This window comes from Oncorhynchus clarkii, chromosome 25 (assembly GCF_045791955.1).
Source record: "Oncorhynchus clarkii lewisi isolate Uvic-CL-2024 chromosome 25, UVic_Ocla_1.0, whole genome shotgun sequence".
Lineage (NCBI taxonomy): Eukaryota > Metazoa > Chordata > Actinopteri > Salmoniformes > Salmonidae > Oncorhynchus > Oncorhynchus clarkii.
Window position 1 is genome coordinate 31132414 of NC_092171.1, and position 18165 is coordinate 31150578.

Here is an 18165-nt window from a genome sequence, read left to right on the forward strand (position 1 = left end):
TTAGGAAGGGATGATGAGGAGCAAGGGAACGGACACCTTCAGAGTAGTAGGATAACAGATTATACAGTAGGTGGCTGCGCTGACCTGAACCACGAGGTTACCACAATTGCACAGTAGCCGATGCCACTCTTCTGCTGCCAGTAGAGGATGTTAGGAAAGCGGAGGTAAATGAGCAGGACGGTAATGGCCTATACGAGCAGGGAGACCAGAGCAGCGTTGTGGGCTCGGACCAACCGAGGCTCGAGTGGGAAGATTACGGACAGGACGCGGTCGGTGATGACTGCACAGATAAACATGGTGCTTGAGGTCAGACCTACAAAGTGGAGTATGTTACTCAGCACGCACAGTGAAAGGCCCATGCTCCAGTCATAGTTCTCACGTACCGCCCAGGGCGATCTATGTACTGTTTGGAGGCCAGGTCACACAGAGCAAAGTTCAGTACTCGGATGGAGCAGAGAGTCCACTGTAGAGACGATTTGAGGCCGGTTACCAGGCTACAGAGTTTTCCAAAGATAGAGCAGTAAGAGGCTATGGTAGAATGGGGGGAATGACGGTTGCAGCGCAGTTGCGTGTTGAGCTGCAGTCCTCAAAAGGGGACTAATGGCAGGGAAAGGTCTTCGATGGCTGATGTGCTGTTCCTTTGCCATGACCAGCTGTAGGAGTCTTTTCAGTTACTTAATCAACTGATAAATTGAATCAAATGTGTCAAATCAAACAAATACAAATTCAAGTAATCTGTCAAATCTCATAATGCCTTCGGGAAGTATTCCGACCCCTTTACTTTCTTTTTCCACATTGTTACGTTACAACCTTACTCAATCTACACACAATACCCCATAATGACAAAGCAAAAATAGGCTTTTAGAAATGTTTGCTAATTTATATTAAAAAAAAAAAGCGGAAATATCACATTTACTTAAGTATTCATACCCTTTACTCAGTACTTTGTTGAAGCACCTTTGGCAGCAATTACAGCATCGAGTCTTCTTGGGTATGAGGCTGCAAGCTTGGCACACCTGTATTCATGGAGTTTCTGCAGATTCTCAAGCTCTGTCAGGTTGAATGGGGAGCTTTGTGCACAGCTATTTTCAGGTCTTTCCAGAGATGTTCGATCGGGTTCAAGTCCGAGGTCTGGCTGGGCCACTCAAGGACATTTAGAGACTTGTCCCAAAACCACTCCTGCATTGGCTGTGTGCTTAGGGTCCTGAATGCTCTGGAGCAGGTTTTCATCAAGGATCTCTCTGTACTTTGCTTCTGTCCTGTCTTGGCACTCTATGGACAATTCCTTCGACCTCATGGCTTGGTTTTTGCTCTGGCATGCACTGTCAACTGTGGGACCTTTTATAGAAAGGTGTGTCTTTCTAAATCATGTCCAATCAATTGAATTTACCACAGGTGGACTCCAATCAAGTTGTAGAAACATAAAGGATGGTCAATGTAAACAGGATGCACCCGAGCTCAATTTCGAGTCTCATAGTAAAGGGGCTGAATACTTATGTAAATTCGGTAGCAGTTTTTTATTTTCAATAAATTATAAAACATTTCTAAAAACCTGTTTTCGCTTTGTCATTATGGGGAATTGTGTGTAGATTGCTGAGGATTTTATTAATTTAATTCATTTTAGAATAAGGCTGTAACGTAACAAAATGATGAAAAAGTAACGAGGTCTGAATACTTTCAAAAGGCACTGTATGTACAGTGGGGTTTGAAATTATTAGATTTCTTGATAAAGATGAGCAAAATAATACATTTTATACTAATACAGTTGCTCAGAGAAATAGATTGTTCAAAGTAAAACATTTTTTTTGACAAAATCTATTTTGTCTGAACAATTAGTATAAAATATACATTTTCCTTTTTTGAGCATACAATATATACTGAACAAAAATGAAAGCAACATGCAATAATTTAAAAGATTCTGCTGAGTTACAGCTCATACAAGGAAAGAAGTACATTCTTAATCTATGGATTTCAAATGACTGAGAATACAGGTATGATTCTGTTGGTCACAGATACTTAAAACATTTTTTTTTTTTTAAGGTATCAGAAAACCGTTCAGTATCTGGTGTGACCACCATTTGCCTCATGCAGCGTGACACATCTCCTTCACATAGAGTAGATCTGGCTTTTGATTGTGGCCTGTGGAATGTTGTCCCACTCCTCTTCAGTGGCTGTGTGAAGTTGCTGGATATTGGCGGGAACTGGAACACACTGTCGTGCATGTCGATACAGAGCATCCCAAACATGCTCAACGGGTGACATGTCTGGTGTGTTTGTAGGCAAAGGAAGAAATCGGACATTTTCGTCTTCCAGTAATTGTGTACAGATCCTTGAGACATGGGGCCGTGCATTATAACGTTGAAAGATGAAGTGATGTTGGAAGATGAATTGCACTAGAATGAGCCCCAGGACCTCGTGACGGTAGCTCTGTGCATTCAAATTGTCATCGATAAAATTTTATTGTGTTTGTTGTCCGTAGCTTATGCCTGACCATACCATAACCCCACCACCACGGCGCACTCTGTTCACAACGTTGACATCAGCAAACCGCTCGCCCACATGACACCATACTTCGGATGTGAGGCCGGTTGGACATACTGCCAAATTCTCTAAAACAACATTTGAGGCAGCTTATGGTAGAGAAATGAACATTTCATTCTCTGGCAACTGCTCTGGTGTACATTCCCGCAGTCAGTATGCCAAATACACTCTCCCTCAAAACTGCACATTTTAGAGGGGCCTTTCATTGTCCCCAGAACATGGTGCACTTGTGTAATGATCATGCTGTTAAATCAGCTTCTTGATATGCCACACCTGTCAGGTGGATGGACTATCTTGGCAAAGGAGAAATGCTCACTAACCGGGACGCAAACTAATTTCTGCGCATTTGAGAGAAATACGCTTTTTGTGCGTAGTGACATTTCTGGGATATTTTATTTCAGCTCATGAAACACGGGACCAACACTTTCCTTTATCAAGGAATCCAATAATTCCAGACCCAATTGTATAATAAAATGTCAATACACAGGAAAATACACTCCAGTATAGTCTAATATTCTAATTTATGATATGAAATCACATTTCCGATACGGATAAAACATTTAAAAAAATGCTTTTCTGTAACAAGCTAAATGTTTTATAAACGACTTTGAGCAAACTTCTAAACAAAAATAGAACTGAAGTGAGGAGGAGATAGTTCTGATCGACACTTACCCTTGGAGAAGGGTGTATTTAAAAAAAAAAAACTGTTTATCACACTACGGCATCATGTCACACCTGAAGAAATGATCATGCCTACATCCCAAATGGCAGGGCCTTGGTCAAGAGTTGCCATTTGGGACACACCTATTGCTATAAATTATAATTCACAGGGGAAATTAGACGTTTTCCGGTATCGGATAAGGTCATTAGTTTGCCATTAGATCCCAGGGGACGATTGGGAAATGTCAGATCTCTCTCTGTCCTTTAAAAAGGGCAAATGAAACAAAGAAAGAGTACTTAGCATTTTAACAATCAGTTACCAATTACCCATGCATGTTCTTTCACAATATTCCTGTAAAAAAAATAAAAAAATAATGTCCAATGTCGGATGTACAGTTACAGTAAGTCACTTAATCTTTACAGTAATATTATATTTAAAGTCAGAAAGTAACTGCATCAGAAATGTAAATCTGGCAAGCTAGGTTCATTATTAGATTTTATTTCAAGGCATCTTCCTTTCTCTTACGTCAACATCCTAAACGTAACGGTTATTGACCCCATATAAAAACATGAGAAATATCTTTACAAAAAACAACCATCGTTCTCAAAGTGGAAAAACTTCACTATTTACATGGCCTATTATAAAAAAATGGAGTTTAATAATATTTTTTTTACAGAAATTCAATCTACACTATATGGTTCTAACCAACAGGTCTTGATGCAGTTTAACAAGATGGCTGGCTTTTAATTCTGCAAGCTTTACCTCTTAGCAACATAAAAATTATTACAGCAACGACAGCTTTCATTTCCCCCAATTCAACCACAAATACACAAATTCTTTCAAATGGCACCCTATTCCCTATATAGTATACTACTTTAGATCAGGGCCCTGGTCAAAAGTAGTGCACTATATAGGAAATAGGGTGCCATTTGGGACGCACCCATAGTCATTTCTACTAATATTATAGTGAATGTCAGGGTCTAATTATTACATACATCACTGAAGTGAAGCTGTTCTTAGAAAAAAGTCACAAGCGCTGCAGATTCAATAACCTGTCCATTATGACAATATTTATCAAGGGTTTTCTATGTTGAGATGTGTTGTCTGCACTGCAAACTGAGCGGTTAGCAGTTAGTGTAGAAAACAGTGTGCCATACAAAAAAATATATAATTACAGATGAAATGTTCCTTAAAAGGTGAAGTAACTACAAACATGAAGAAACAGAGATCTCCCACTCCAATATGGAGACACGATTTTTTCAGAGGCCCTATACACACACAACATTACAGTACTATGAACAGAACTGGCCATCAGATGTCTGTCAACAAATCCTCTTGCTCTGATAGAACAAATAATATACTCTAAGGGCTCAAACACACCAATAGTGTTTGTCTGCTGAGAGTACTTGTGAACCGAGTGCAAACCGGTTTTACATATAGAAACGTGCGAAGACGTCAACAGCGCGCTGAACAACAAGCTGTAAACGACAGATCTACATGTGTGTAACCCTTAAAGGCAGAACATACTGGAAACCCTTAAATGTACCAAGGTCCTGGCAGCTTATTATTATAGAATATTCATTGAATCTCCTCTTTAAAATGAGGGAAAGAAAAGCAACAGTTCAGGGCCTGTATTTATAGTGTCTTAGACATGCGTTGATCTAGGATCAGATCCATGTGAGCTTATTCATTATGATCCAAAAGGTTAAACTGATTCTAGATCTGTACTCTTATTCTGAGACACTTCTAGATAGGAGATTTGAACAGAAAAACAAACAAAAACTCCTGACTGTCAGAACAGTGTCATGTCAGTCTTTCCGATACGCCCCGTTAGGTAGTGTTGCTTCTAAAACAAAACAAAATCACCTTTTTCACAAGGATATCCTAAATGTATGTTCGTAAATGTAGTTATCCCCGATTGGTTTAGCCAGAAGGGTCATATTCATTAAGTCACACTGTAGAGAAATGCTTTGCAACAGAAAATGAACGTTTCTCATTGGACAAGTTCAAGTAGTCTCACCCCATTTCAGTCCGTTTTTGTCTGTTTGGTGCCGAATGAATACGACCTATGTGAATGGGGGTATTGAGGAGAGATGGCTACAATGTCGACCTGAGCCTAAGTGAGTTGGTTCTTAGTTCTATGTCTGAGGGTTGCTCTTTAATCATCGTGGGTCTAGTCTTGGCATGGGCCTCATCTGCAGCAGTGGGGGCGGGGTCAGGGCATCCCCCGGCTTCTCATTGGACTCCAGCACCTCGGCCACGCCTCCAACTTTCATCTGCAGCAGCAGTGGCGGGGTCAGTGCTTTTTGCAGTACATCTTGACCTTTTGTAGTGCATGCTTTTGCTTGTTGGCTGTGCCCGTTGACAGCAGGAGCAGAAACAGTCTCTGATGGTTTCAGGTTGGATCCAAAACCAACTTTAAGGTCCTCTGCCTGTGGTATTGGCAGACCTGGGCGTTTGGAAGTCTTTTCCTGGCCCTTGTCCTCATCCAGTCTCAGGAACAAGGGGCTGAGGGAGCGCTCGTCATCTCCATCTCCGATGATCACCTTCTCTGTCTTTGGTGGTAGTAGCACCCTGTCTGTCTGAGGTGTGGGTACCCTCACAGTCCCCATCTGCCCAGGCTCAGTGTGTGGTATGCGGGAGACCACTGGAGGACCTTTGGGGCTGCTGTTGTTGTCTGTGGTAATCTGCTGGTTAAGGATGAAGATCTCGTTGAGGACAGACGTCAGGCTCTCGTCTTCACCATCACCATCTTTGTTGTCTTCGTCCTCCTCAGAGTTTTCATCTGCGTCGTTGATCCCTACACTGTCTACAGCGTGGTCCAGCTGCTTCCCCAGAACCTCTCCGTACTCCAACCCACTGCCCCTACCCTTCACTGGGGCTGGCCTCCTCTGAGCTCCCCCTGACACACCTGGAGCTGACTGGTTCTGTCGGGCTTTAACCAATGAAATGACATCGGTGAAATTAGGAACTGAAAAATAGGAAACATATGCAATTTTGTTTGTGTCAATGGCATCACATTCAGCCAACTCAAATCAGATTGAAAGATTTCTACAATGAAGCGGTAAAAACATCTGTGGGAAGTTACCTCCCCTGTTGCAGTTATTAAAAGTTGGAGTGAGAGAAATGGGTTCGGCCATTGAGGGGATAATGATGTTGACCGAAGCGACACCTAAAAAGAAAAGTGAGAAATTGAAGAAAAATCCAAATCAAATCAGGAAACATTTCAATGCAACTATGTGTCAGTGCAGTGTGCCTTGAGTCACTACAAGCCTACCTGGTGTTTGAGACTGTTGCATTTCGATTCCATTGACGCGTCCTCGAGGCAGCAGAGAACGGGCAGACTGCATGGCAATCACCTGCTCAGATGTGATCACTCCACCCACTATAGACAGCATTTGAGGAGGGAGAAACCCAGCATGAACTGGTGGGGAATCTGTTGGGGAGGCAGAAAAAAAGGATCTAAATGATTAATTTCTTCACATGAAAGTTCAGTCTCTAGACCAGCAGTCTGTCTTATTGAAGTCAACCTGGCCCATTGGGTGCTGATACAGTAACAGGGTCAGAGGGACGGGGGGCTCACCTGGGGCAGTCTGTCTTATTGAAGTCAACCTGGCCCATTGGGTGCTGATACAGTAACAGGGTAAGAGGGACGGGAGGCTCACCTGGGGCAGTCTGTCTTATTGAAGTCAACCTGGCCCATTGGGTGCTGATACAGTAACAGGGTCAGAGGGACGGGGGGCTCACCTGGGGCAGGCTGTATTTTTCTGCCAGACAGGATGTTAGGTCTGGTCCTTTCACGCGGCGAGGGGTTTTTACTGGAAGGTGGTGTGATGGGACTTGTCTTGGGTCGTTGGGATGCAGGCTTTTGGGGGACAGAGTGGGGGACTGGGGTGGCTACGACCTTTAACTTGAGGCTGGGGGCCAGGGACTTTGGCTTAGGCTGTCGAGTGCTCCTGAGTGAAATTGTTTTATTGGGTGAGACCGATGAGGACGGCCCTCTCCACTTCCTTTTGAACGCCATGTCCTTCTGTTTGGTCGAGATGTCCTGCAGTTTCCTGATGATGAGCTTCTCTGTCTTTCCTGTTGAGAGAACACAGGCCAGTGTTATAGGAAGGAGAGACCGAATAGGAGACGAGAGAAGGGGGGTGAAATGTAAGGCCCATTACCAGATTTCTTTGAGATTTTCTTAATATCACCAGCTCTCTCCCTGGTCAGCCCGCTCTTCAGTTTTTCAAGGCGCTCGCATTTGTTTCTCAGGTCCTGTTAAATAACAGAGACAGTACTTTATATTTCCTGAAGAGATTCTTTACTAAATACAAATATGTCTGTGCTGTGATTTCACTGTCCATGGTTATAATTTGCAGTGTTCTTGGTTCAATGTTACCATTAGCACTCGGACTTGCACAACCCATACGAGAGACAACGCTGTGCTGCGCTTCAGTACATGGCGACCCAGCACCAACTAATGTTTTCATCCTCGGGAAGGTAAGACTAAGAGTGCATCCCAAATGGCACCCTATTCCCTAGTGCAAAAGTTTTGACCAGGCCCCATAAGGCCAATAACAAGTCAGTAATATTTAGCTGACTATTTCATTGACCTTTTTTGTGACATACCGTACCTCCCAGAACTGCATAATTGAAGGAAGGCATTAAAAGGTTGTTTATGTCTTTGTAATAACATCGAGGGGGGGACATACTCTTAATTTGGGTCCTGTTTCTCCTTCCACTTCTTTAGCATATTTTGCCTTCAGTTGTGAAGTGGTGCTCTTCTGTGCATTGTCATCCACACTCTCAATGTCTACAGCCTCCTCCTCCTCTACGCTTTCTTCAACATCCTGAAAGACAGATGAGTCATAGTTAAAAACCAAAGAAAAACATGATTCTCAAGAGAAAACAAATAGATTTTAATAGACAGAAACCAAACTGTGTTGTATAATTAAGCAATAAGGGACGAGGGGATGTGGCATTTGGCCAATATACTACGGCTAAGGGCTGTACTTATGCACGACGCAAGGAGTGCCTGGAAATAGCCCTTAGCCGGGGCACATTGGCCATATACCACAAACCCGAGGTGCCTTATTGCTATTATAAACTGGTTACCAATGTAATTAGAGCAGTACAAATACATGTTTTGTCATACCCGTGGTATACAATCTGTTATAAGCTGGGTGGTTCGAGCCCTGAATGCGGATTGGCTGACAGACGCGGTATATCAGACGGTAAACCACAGGTAAGACAAAACATCACATTTGTAATCAGTTTATAATAGCAGTAAGGCACCTCGGGGGCTTGTGATATATGGCCAATATACAACGGCTAAGAGCTGTGTCCAGGTACTCCGTGTTGCATCGTGCATAAGAACAGCCCTTAGTCGTGGTATATTGGCCATATACACCACACCCCCTTGGGCCTTATTGCTTAAATATACCACAGACAATCAGCATTCAGGACTCGAACCACCCAGTTTATAATGAGGTTTAACAGTTCTTACACGGATGTTAATGACATCCCCTTTAACGTTGTTGTTTTTGTTGTTTTTGTTGTTGTCGTCATCGGCAGAATCCTCTGTCTCGTCCGAGGAGTTGTCTGTTTTCTCCTCCTCTGTGTCCTCCAGAAGGTCCACCACCTCCATCACCGCTTCCCTGTCCTCCTCCGTGTCCTCCAGAAGGTCTACCACCTCCATCACCGCTTCCCTGTCCTCCTCCGTGTCCTCCAGAAGGTCTACCACCTCCATCACCTCCTCCCTGTCCTCCTCCTCCTTCTCTGCTGTCACTCCTCCCATGTGCCTTGGTCTTGGTCTCGACCTGGCCTCACTGCAGGTCAAGACAGCTGAAGAGGACGAGACAGCAGAGGAGTCTTTGGGAACTCCTTCCATATTCCTGTTGACGAGTAGCTCCTCACTCTTCTGCTGGGAACAAACATACTGGATGTTCCTCAGGATCTGCTTCTCAGACTCTCCTGTGGAGGGAAAGATGTTGGTTGAATGTTTTTTTGAATGCTGAAATGTTACAGCAGTGTCCATTATTACCAGTTAACTGGGACATCTTCTTGACATAAGCTGCTCTCTCCAGGGTCAGTGAACTCCTTAGCTTCTCCATGTCGTTACTTTTCGTAGTCAGGATTTGGATCTCCTCTGTCGCCTGATAACATACATTTATTTTAGTTAACTTTTTAATCGATTGACAGATGCTTCAACAAAACAAAGAACATCTCTGACCGACCACATTATTAAAATATACAAATACCTTGTCTGAGTCCTAAATGGCACCCTATTCCGTATATAGGGCTCTGATCAAAAGTAGTACACTATATAGGGAATAGGGTGCCATTTTGGACACACATTAATTAAAGGAATAATTAAATTGAACAAAATGAACAATGGTTTGGATAAAGTTAAAGTAAACAAAAACGTTAAGAAAAAGTTACCCATCCCTTTATAGGTGCTTACTTCTTTAAGGATATACACTTTCGCAGCTTTTTGGTCAAGTTTCAGTGTCTCTCTCAGCCGCTGGAAGCACCCATGGAGCTGAAAACGGCGATGCCTCTCGTCCACGTTGTGCTTCAGCTGTTTCTACAGAATGCAACAGGATGAAGCTCTATCATGGAGTCTTGGAGACTTGAATATGAAAACTAAGGCACAATGGCGCTATCGTTGAGGTACAGAACAACAGACTGTTTACACATAAATTACTCAGACCTCAGACCACACAAATAGACAAACAAAGAAAGAGAGAAACAGACTACTACTGTTTAGTCTAAAAACTAGAGAATATGAGATTTAGGTAACTAGAGTCTCAAAACAGACATGTTGTATGAAGTTAAAAGGGTTCTTACACTGATGACGTCGATGAGCTCCTCTTTATTAACACTTGAATCGTCAGAATCAGTCTCGTCAGATGAGTTGTCTGTCTTCTCATCCGTTTCCTCATCCGTATCATCCAAATCATACTCATCCTCCACCATCTTCCTCTTCGGTCTTCCTGTCCATGTCTGGTAGGGGTCATCAACATGAACCATCTTAGTAAGGAGATTGGAGTCTGCTGTGGAGGTGTTATCTTTGATCTCTGTCGTTGTGACCTGGGTTATAGGGGGTTTCGGGGGAGGCTGCAGCACCAAAACCACCTCAGGCTGGATATCAGGGTCTAAATTGCAGTGAGCTGGGGAGATTACATCAGTTTTTATAAACTTAAACTGGGGTCCTTTAGGGGGTTTTGTGGATTTAGGAGGCGTTTTGGTTTTCTGGAAAGGCCGCATCCAACTACACACCTCAGAGACTACATTAGAGTCTACATTGGAGGTCACTGTGGAGATATTGTCAGCTTTGACACCTGTGTTCTTAACCATTTTTGTGGGGGATTTGACAGTAATTACTGTGGTTTCCGGGTGAGGCTGCAGCACAGTAACACACCCTACTACAGGCATCACCTTGGAGGAGCCCTGGGCTGGCACCGCCGGACACTTGATGATGATGGGCTCCTTGTTGCCTGTCAGAGGAACAATCTCCAAGTTGTACGTCCCACCATTTGTCACGGTGGGTGAGAGACTAACGTAACCAGGGGTGGTTTTAGGGGCGGTGATAGTGGTGCTGGATGCAGTCTGGGTCTTTGGGAAAGTGACAAGGGGGACAGTACTGATGGTGGAAGCACAGCTACCAGGGCACTTGCTCTCCAATGTGGTGAGAGAGGAGGTGGAGCTGTTCATGGTGGTCAAGCATTCAGGCATGGTTAAAATGATCATCCCACCTGAAAAGAAAAATAATAAAGTTCAGCTGTAGCTAGGTTTCCATCCAATTTGCGACAGATTTTCATCTGAATATTCTAAAATGCGCATTTTCCCATCAGAGATGTTTCCATCAAATTGACTTGTGGATAAACGTCTGTGCATAATGACATAGTGCACATAAAAATAACTTGAGGTTGGCTTGCCGACTGCATCGCAGTGTTTGAGGCATCGCTACAGACCAGGGTTCGATCCCAGGCTGTGTTATTGGGCTCTAGCGGCCGGGCACCTGCAGGATGACTTTGGTCATCAGTTGAACGATGTTTCCTCTGACACATTGGTGCAGCAGGCTTCCAGGTTAAGCGGGCAGGTGTTAAGGAGCGCGGTTTGGCGGGTCATGTTCTGGAGGACGCATGACTCGACTTGTGCCTCTCCCGGGCACATTGGGGAATTGCTGCGATGAGACAAGATCATAATTGGATCGCAATTGGATATCACGAAAATTGGGGAGAAAAAGGGGTTAAATCGGATTTTCAAATCTACTGATGGTTTTGTCACTAAATGTTTTGTGTACAGTCGTGGCCAAAAGTTGAGAATGACAAATATTAATTTTCACAAAAGTCTGCTGCTTCAGTGTCTTTAGATATTTTTGTCAGATGTTACTATGGAATACTGAAGTATAATTACAAGCATTTCATAAGTGTAAAAGGCTTTTTATTGACAATTACATGAAGTTGATGCAAAGAGTCAATATTTGCAGTGTTGACCCTTCTTTTTCAAGACCTCTGCCTGGCATGCTGTCAATTAACTTCTGGGCCACATCCTGACTGATGGCAGCCCATTCTTGCCTAATCAATGCTTGGAGTTTGTCAGAATTTGTGGGTTTTTGTTTGTCCACCCACATCTTGAGGATTTTCCTGGCCATGGACCCAAAATATTTCAATTTCATGATGTTTAGTTCCCTGAGCCACTTAGTTATCACTTCTGCTCCATCACGCATTGTTTGTCACCAAACTGTTCCTGGATGGTTGGGAGAAGTTGCTCTCGGAGGATGTGTTGGTATCATTTAAAAAATATTTGTTTGTTTTTTTACCTTCTTTTCTCCCCAATTTCATGGTATCCAATTGTTAGTATCTTGTCTCATCGCTACAACTCCAGAAAGTCACGCGTCCTCCAATGCATAACCCAACCAAGCCGCACTGCTTCTTAACACAGCGCGCATCAAACCCGGAAGCCAGCCGCACCAATGTGTCGGAGGAAACACCGTACACCTGGCAACCTTGGCTAGCGTGCACTGCGCCCGGCCCGCCACAGGAGTTGCTGGTGCGCGATGAGACAAGGATATCCTTACCGGCCAAACCCTCCATAACCCGGACAGCGCTAGGCCAATTGTGCGTCGTCCCACGGACCTCCCGGTTGCGGCCGATTAAAACAGAGCCTGGGCGCGAACCCAAAGTCTCTGGTGGTGCAGCGGGAGGCCCTTGGTACCATTCTTTATTCATGGCTGTGTTCTTAGAAGAAATTGTGAGTGAGCCCACTCCCTTGGCTGAGAAGCAACCCCACACATGAGTGGTCTCAGGATGCTTTACTGTTGGCATGACACAGGACTAATGGTAGCGCTCACCTTGTCTTCTCTGGACAAGCTTTTTTGCCGGATGCCCCAAACAATCGGAAAGGGGATTCATCAGAGAAAATGACTGTACCCCAGTCCAATCCCTGTACCTTTTGCAGAATATCAGTCTGTCCCTGATGTTTTTCCTGGAGAGAAGTGGCTTCTTTGCTGCCCTTCTTGACACCAGACCATCCTCCAAAAGTCTTCGCCTCACTGTGCATGCAGATGCACTCACACCTGCCTGCTGTCATTCCTGAGCAAGCTCTGTATTGGTGGTTCCCCGATCCCGCAGCTGAATCAACTTTAGGAGATGGTCCTGGCGCTCGCTGGACTTTCTTGGGCGCCCTGAAGTCTTCTTCACAACAATTTAACCGCTCTCTTGATGATCCAATAACTGATTGATTTAGGTGCAATCTTACTGGCAGCAATATCCTTGCCCGTGAAGCCCTTTTGTGCAAAGCAATGATGACAGCATGTGTTTCCTTGCAGGTAACCGTGGTTGACAGAGGAAGAACAATGATTCCAAGCACCACCCTCCTTTTGAAGCTTCCAGTCTGTTATTCGAACTCAATCAGCATGACAGAGTGATCTCCAGCCTTCTCCTCGTCAACACTCACACCTGTGTTAACGAGAGAATCACTGACATGATGTCAGCTGGTCCTTTTGTGGCAGGGCTGAAATGCAGTGGAAATGTTTTTGGGGGATTCAGTTCATTTGCATGGCAAAGAGGGACTTTGCAATTAATTGCAATTCATCTGATCACTCTTCATAACATTCTGGAGTATATGCAAATTACCATCATACAAACTGAGGCAGCAGATGTGAAAATTAATATTTGTGTCATTCTTAAAACTTTTGGCCTTGACTGTATATAGTGAATGTGCCCACCCTGTTATTGGCACGTACTCTAGCCAACAGCTTGCAGATACAGTGCGGGTATGGCCTACATGAGATTATTATGGAAAAAATGTATTTCTCAAACAGCAGCCAAGCATCATTCATCATTTCATCAGAATAAGACCCTCAATATTTATTGGAAAGGAGCATCAAGCTCATCACTGTTCACTTTCACCACCCTCTGAAGTCCATTTCTTATTTCATCTGTATCCTAATACACTGTATGCTAAACAAAAACAGTATGTATTTAAGCAACATTCATTAATTGGAGATTACTTATTATACATGGGAATCCTTGATCGGTCTTCCTAAAATGTCAAAGTCATTGTTTCATAACATAGTCATCAACATAGTCAGTCATGCATGTGAAAGAGCAGCAATGCCTTGGCATGAATATAATCAACTGTCAGACACTCACCCTTGTTGTGCATGACGAGGTTGGGGTTAAGGGCCTTCAGCTGGCTGAGGGCAACCAGCTGGATCAGCTGTCCCTTGGGGTTCTTGTATAGGGTGTTCGCTGAGGTGTTCCTTACCGGCTGCAGCACCATTCTCTGACCCGACGCGAGAGGGGTCAGGGACATGATAGGGGTCAGGGATGTGAGAGGAGACAGCATTCTGACAGAGGTACTTGTCCCTGGGACAGAGAGCATCGGGGGACTGGTAACCACTTCACTGATGGGGGACGCATTTTGGGGTGATACGTTTGCACCTGTAAACAAAGTGGGGGATTTTTCATTAATGATGGAAAACATGGGCATAACCATGAAACTACGTTCAACCCCCCAAAAAACACCAATCCTCATATCACATCACACACTGATGATGCCAGTGTGACAGTGAAGCACGAGACACAGCATCAACCCAGGATGAGATGGACAGGGAAGGGTATAGGCAGGCAGGGGTTATAGGATGAAGGTCACCACCAATGTTCCCTCTCATTTTTTCTACTGGTCTGCTGAGCTCAAACTTGAACGTTGTGAAAATTCTATGCAACTTCCGGCGTGTTTACTGTGAACACTGGGGCTGTAACCGCTTTTCGTTACAGTTTTAACAATGGCTTCTGTGGCTATTTGATCATAATTAAGGCCTACCTGAGTGACCTACCATCAAAAAACACTGGAGAAAATGCATCCCACAACATTTTAACATCTCCTCAAACCAATATTACAGAGAATCACACAAATTATGCTACCCTCTGCCTATTGGCTACATAGCTTATTTAAGCCTGTCTCAAAATACAACACTGTCCCTTCAAGACAAAAAAAAGCTCTTTACCTGACTCGTTTTTCAAATGCACAAATTTTGTGCTCTTGTAGGAAGCAATAACTCCCCCATGTTGCTACACGTAGCTCTCTATTTGATCTCAAAACAAGCACATCTACTGACATGCTCATGCTGTAAACACAGTCCAGTTCAAAGTAAACGGCACAGATCCATATATGGCAATGGTCTATTTGCATATAGGCCTACTGCAGCACTGATTGGTTATGGCGCACAAGTCTGTGTTGAGTATGAGTCGTACCTGTCAATGCAATATAGAATCCTACTCCAATGTGTTCTGCCTACAACAAAACCTCTTGCATAGTTAATGTTTCATACTGTCTTGCATAGTTTTTATTTTATTTTTATTGAATATTTAAAATTATGCAGTGAAGCCGCTAAACATCTTCAGCACACTCTAATGTACTTGTCCTCTTGCTCAACTATGCACCGGGGCCTCCCACTCCTCTTTCTATTCTGGTTAGTCAGTGCACTGTTCTGTGAAGGGAGTAGTACACAGCATTGCACGAGATCTTCAGTTTCTTTGCAACCAAAACAAATGGTCTATTGATTCTGTATCCTCACAACAAAATCTGCAGAGCTGCGATGATTGTATGCCCCAAATATTCAAAATGTTTTTGGTTGCAAGAATTCTGTACAATCATTTTAGCTGAAAAGCACGAAGTCTTGCATAGTTCGTTTTGTTTCTGTATATTGCCTTGAACGTGGCTAATATTTAGTTGATTCGATCACAATTCCCACAGTAAAGGGAAACGTTGATGTGTTAACTAACGGGGAAAACTCTAGAAAGTTGAGTGAAGTTCAATCTCGTGCTTCTCTGCGCCATGCTGATATTTATTCTGCGTTGCAGTCCCGGTAAAGCTTATTGATCACCACCACAAACAGAGCATGAGAGTGGCAGGCCACAGGACGACCAGGGCTTAGCCTGTGGGAGGCTGAGGAGTAATGGGATGACCTGGTTGGCCTAGTTACAGCTACAGCGGTGCAGAACTGACTGGGTGTGTACCTGTAGAATATCTTGGTGCTGAGGGGGCCTTGGAGCTAACAGACACTGCAGATACCAGGGCTGCGGCACCACCCCTCACATGAGGTGTTTTGGTTGGGTAGACCATGGTGACAACCTGAATCCGCACAGCAGCAGTCACTGTGTTCTGCTCCATCTGAGCACCCTGAGAGAGACAGGCACCTGGGTTCACTACAACCAGAGAGGAAGAGGGCAGAGTTAGTGTCTGAACACTGCCCAGAAACTGAGGTGGAACACTAGTTACAGGCAGCCTCTGCTGTGAAGAGCTGATCTGGTTGACTACAAAGAGTGTGAAGACCTTTCCCACTGGGGGGCAGGTTAGTCACTGTGGAGTAGAGATGGAGGTAGCAGTTCAGTCTCCCACACTTGTCTTTCACAATGGACTGACCATTATTCAGTTATATGAATCAGAATGTAATGTCTCTGAGGGGTGGAGGGAGATTTCAGCGCAACAAACTTACATTAAAATACAGTAGTATGATAAACTAAGCTAAAAAAAAAACACTACAAAGACTGGTTCTCACCAATGAACTTGGGGCCAGCAGCAACTGGAGTGGTAGAGGGAACACTTGTGGTAACCATGGTGGTAGGAGTGGCTGCCAGTTGGGCCGGTTGTCTTGTAGAGGACTTTGTATCTGTGGCACCTTTAGGAGTTTCTGAGGGGTGTTTTTGTGATGGGACGGAAGAGGAGGCCGCCATAGACCGCTTTAGATAGGCAGGCCATCGTAACTTGCCCGTGAGGTAAGCAGCAAGACGGTTGGCTGGGTGCATGGCTCCCATCATGCCCAGTTGTATCTTGGCATGGGGGTAGGACCTGCCATTCACCTAAAGACACACAGGGGGAAATACTGGGTAGCAATGGACTGTGTGTCTCTATCTAGCTCTGTCCTCAGAGGTAGATAGAGTTCCAAATGGCACCCTATTCCCTATGTAATGCACTACTTCTGACCAGAGCCCTGTGCACTACAGTGGTCGCTGGTTCAAATACCAGAGCCAACAAGGTGAGAAATCTGTCAATGTGCCCTTGAGCAAAGCACTTAACCCTAATTGTTCCAGGGGCGCTGTACTACTATGGCTGACCCTGTAAAACAACACATTTCACTGCACTTATCCGGTGCATGTGACCATAAAACATGTATTTTGTATTTGCACTACATAGGGAATAGGATGCCATTCCACATCAATAAGAGAAGGAAAATGAACTGATTATTGGATTTGTATTGGGGGAAACTAAGTAATTACAATGCTTACCGTGATACATTTCTGGTCTGAGATTTCTGGCAGCTTAAGGTTGCCAGTAAGGAGGCCAGCAGGAGAAATTCCTGTTAAGAAAGGCAGGCCCTGCCATTTCAGATCCTTTCTACGCCCCACAGCCTTGTTGTCCACTTCCTCCACGACAGGTACTTCCTCCACGACAGGTACTTCCTTCACGACAGGTACTTCCTCCACGACAGGTACTTCCTCCACTTTATCCTCCTCTCTCTGCTTTTCCATTAGTTCTTCTTCATCTTCCTCTCCCACCCTTTCCTCCTCCTCCTCACCGTTCTCATCCTCCACTCCGTCCGGTCTCGGGACCTGAGAGATGAGTACCTTGTAGTGGATTGAGCAGCTTTCGCCATCATTTCTCAGGGTTTGAGACACGGGTTTTATAAGGTAACCTTGGACCCAGAAGGGGTTCCTGAGGTGGTCCTTGGCCATGTGCTCACACACAATTCTCAGCACCAGGTTCCTATCCGCCAGGCTCCTCCACTTACACTTAGACATAATCTCCAGGCGCTTGGAGGGCTCCGTGTACTTGGGACGATGGCAGGACAACGACTTCTCTGACATACTGGAAGAGTTCACTACATCAAGAGAAAGTCAACAGCCATTAGAAATGCATTTCAGGGTAGGCTATGATTTTTGGAAGCAACCAATTACTGATGTGTTTCACTGACTGATAAATATACTCTCAGACAGACACTGGTGTTTGGGGTTATAAAAAAATAATGTGGTCAAATTTGACTCATTTAACTTACCTGGTGCAGAGTCTATTGGTTTGCAGTGATTGTCAATGACCTCAGGTCGGTTTGTGCTCTTGCTTTGAAACGCACGCACTCTGGCACATGTCATGGTCCCGCCTTTCTCTCTCACCGGAGAAAAATACACCTTTAGAAAAGGCAGGGGGTGAGAATATACATCATTTTTTTTTTACAGGGGTATATCTAACACATATGGATAGATAGACACCCTTTTACGACTCACCACTGAAGGTTCTTCCTGTAGTGGAAGATGTGGTAGGTAGACCGGTGTTGGGGCGAGGACGGGCTCCGGGTCCGTCTCTCCATCCGTCTTTCTCCACAACATTCTCACACGCGGAGCAGGTTCTGATACCGTCTCAGCCTCCCTGAGAGCTGAATTTGGAAATTAATGCAAAATGTCATTTTC

The 18165-nt window shown here is 44.3% G+C and overlaps 2 protein-coding genes and 1 pseudogene across 4 annotated transcripts in view; all 3 read right to left on the reverse strand.

Moving 5' to 3' along the window:
• LOC139383617 (tachykinin-like peptides receptor 99D) lies at positions 1-2246 on the reverse strand (annotated as a pseudogene).
• LOC139383618 (MAX gene-associated protein-like) lies at positions 2031-7839 on the reverse strand. The gene is made up of 6 exons (XM_071128171.1): positions 7825-7839; positions 7372-7465; positions 6950-7285; positions 6480-6638; positions 6291-6374; positions 2031-6173 (listed from the first exon to the last, which is right to left on the reverse strand). Exons 1-6 carry the CDS (start codon positions 7837-7839, stop codon positions 5365-5367), a joined length of 1497 nt encoding a protein of 498 aa, XP_070984272.1. The 3' UTR covers positions 2031-5364.
• LOC139384156 (MAX gene-associated protein-like) overlaps positions 7768-18165 on the reverse strand; it is a 22517-nt gene continuing 12119 nt past the window's right edge. The window contains exons 10-20 of one of the 3 annotated variants that reach the window (XM_071128850.1): positions 17983-18131; positions 17757-17886; positions 16990-17582; positions 16263-16563; positions 15721-15909; positions 13852-14142; positions 10040-10947; positions 9654-9776; positions 9234-9345; positions 8697-9163; positions 7768-8040 (exon numbers count right to left, since the gene is read on the reverse strand). In XM_071128850.1, coding sequence (XP_070984951.1) covers positions 7867-8040; positions 8697-9163; positions 9234-9345; positions 9654-9776; positions 10040-10947; positions 13852-14142; positions 15721-15909; positions 16263-16563; positions 16990-17582; positions 17757-17886; positions 17983-18131 — 3437 coding nt within the window. In that variant the 3' untranslated portion in view covers positions 7768-7866. The remainder of the gene's footprint in view (positions 8041-8696; positions 9164-9233; positions 9346-9653; positions 9777-10039; positions 10948-13851; positions 14143-15720; positions 15910-16262; positions 16564-16989; positions 17583-17756; positions 17887-17982; positions 18132-18165) is intronic. The other 2 variants (XM_071128851.1, XM_071128852.1) reach the window with 2 other exon arrangements.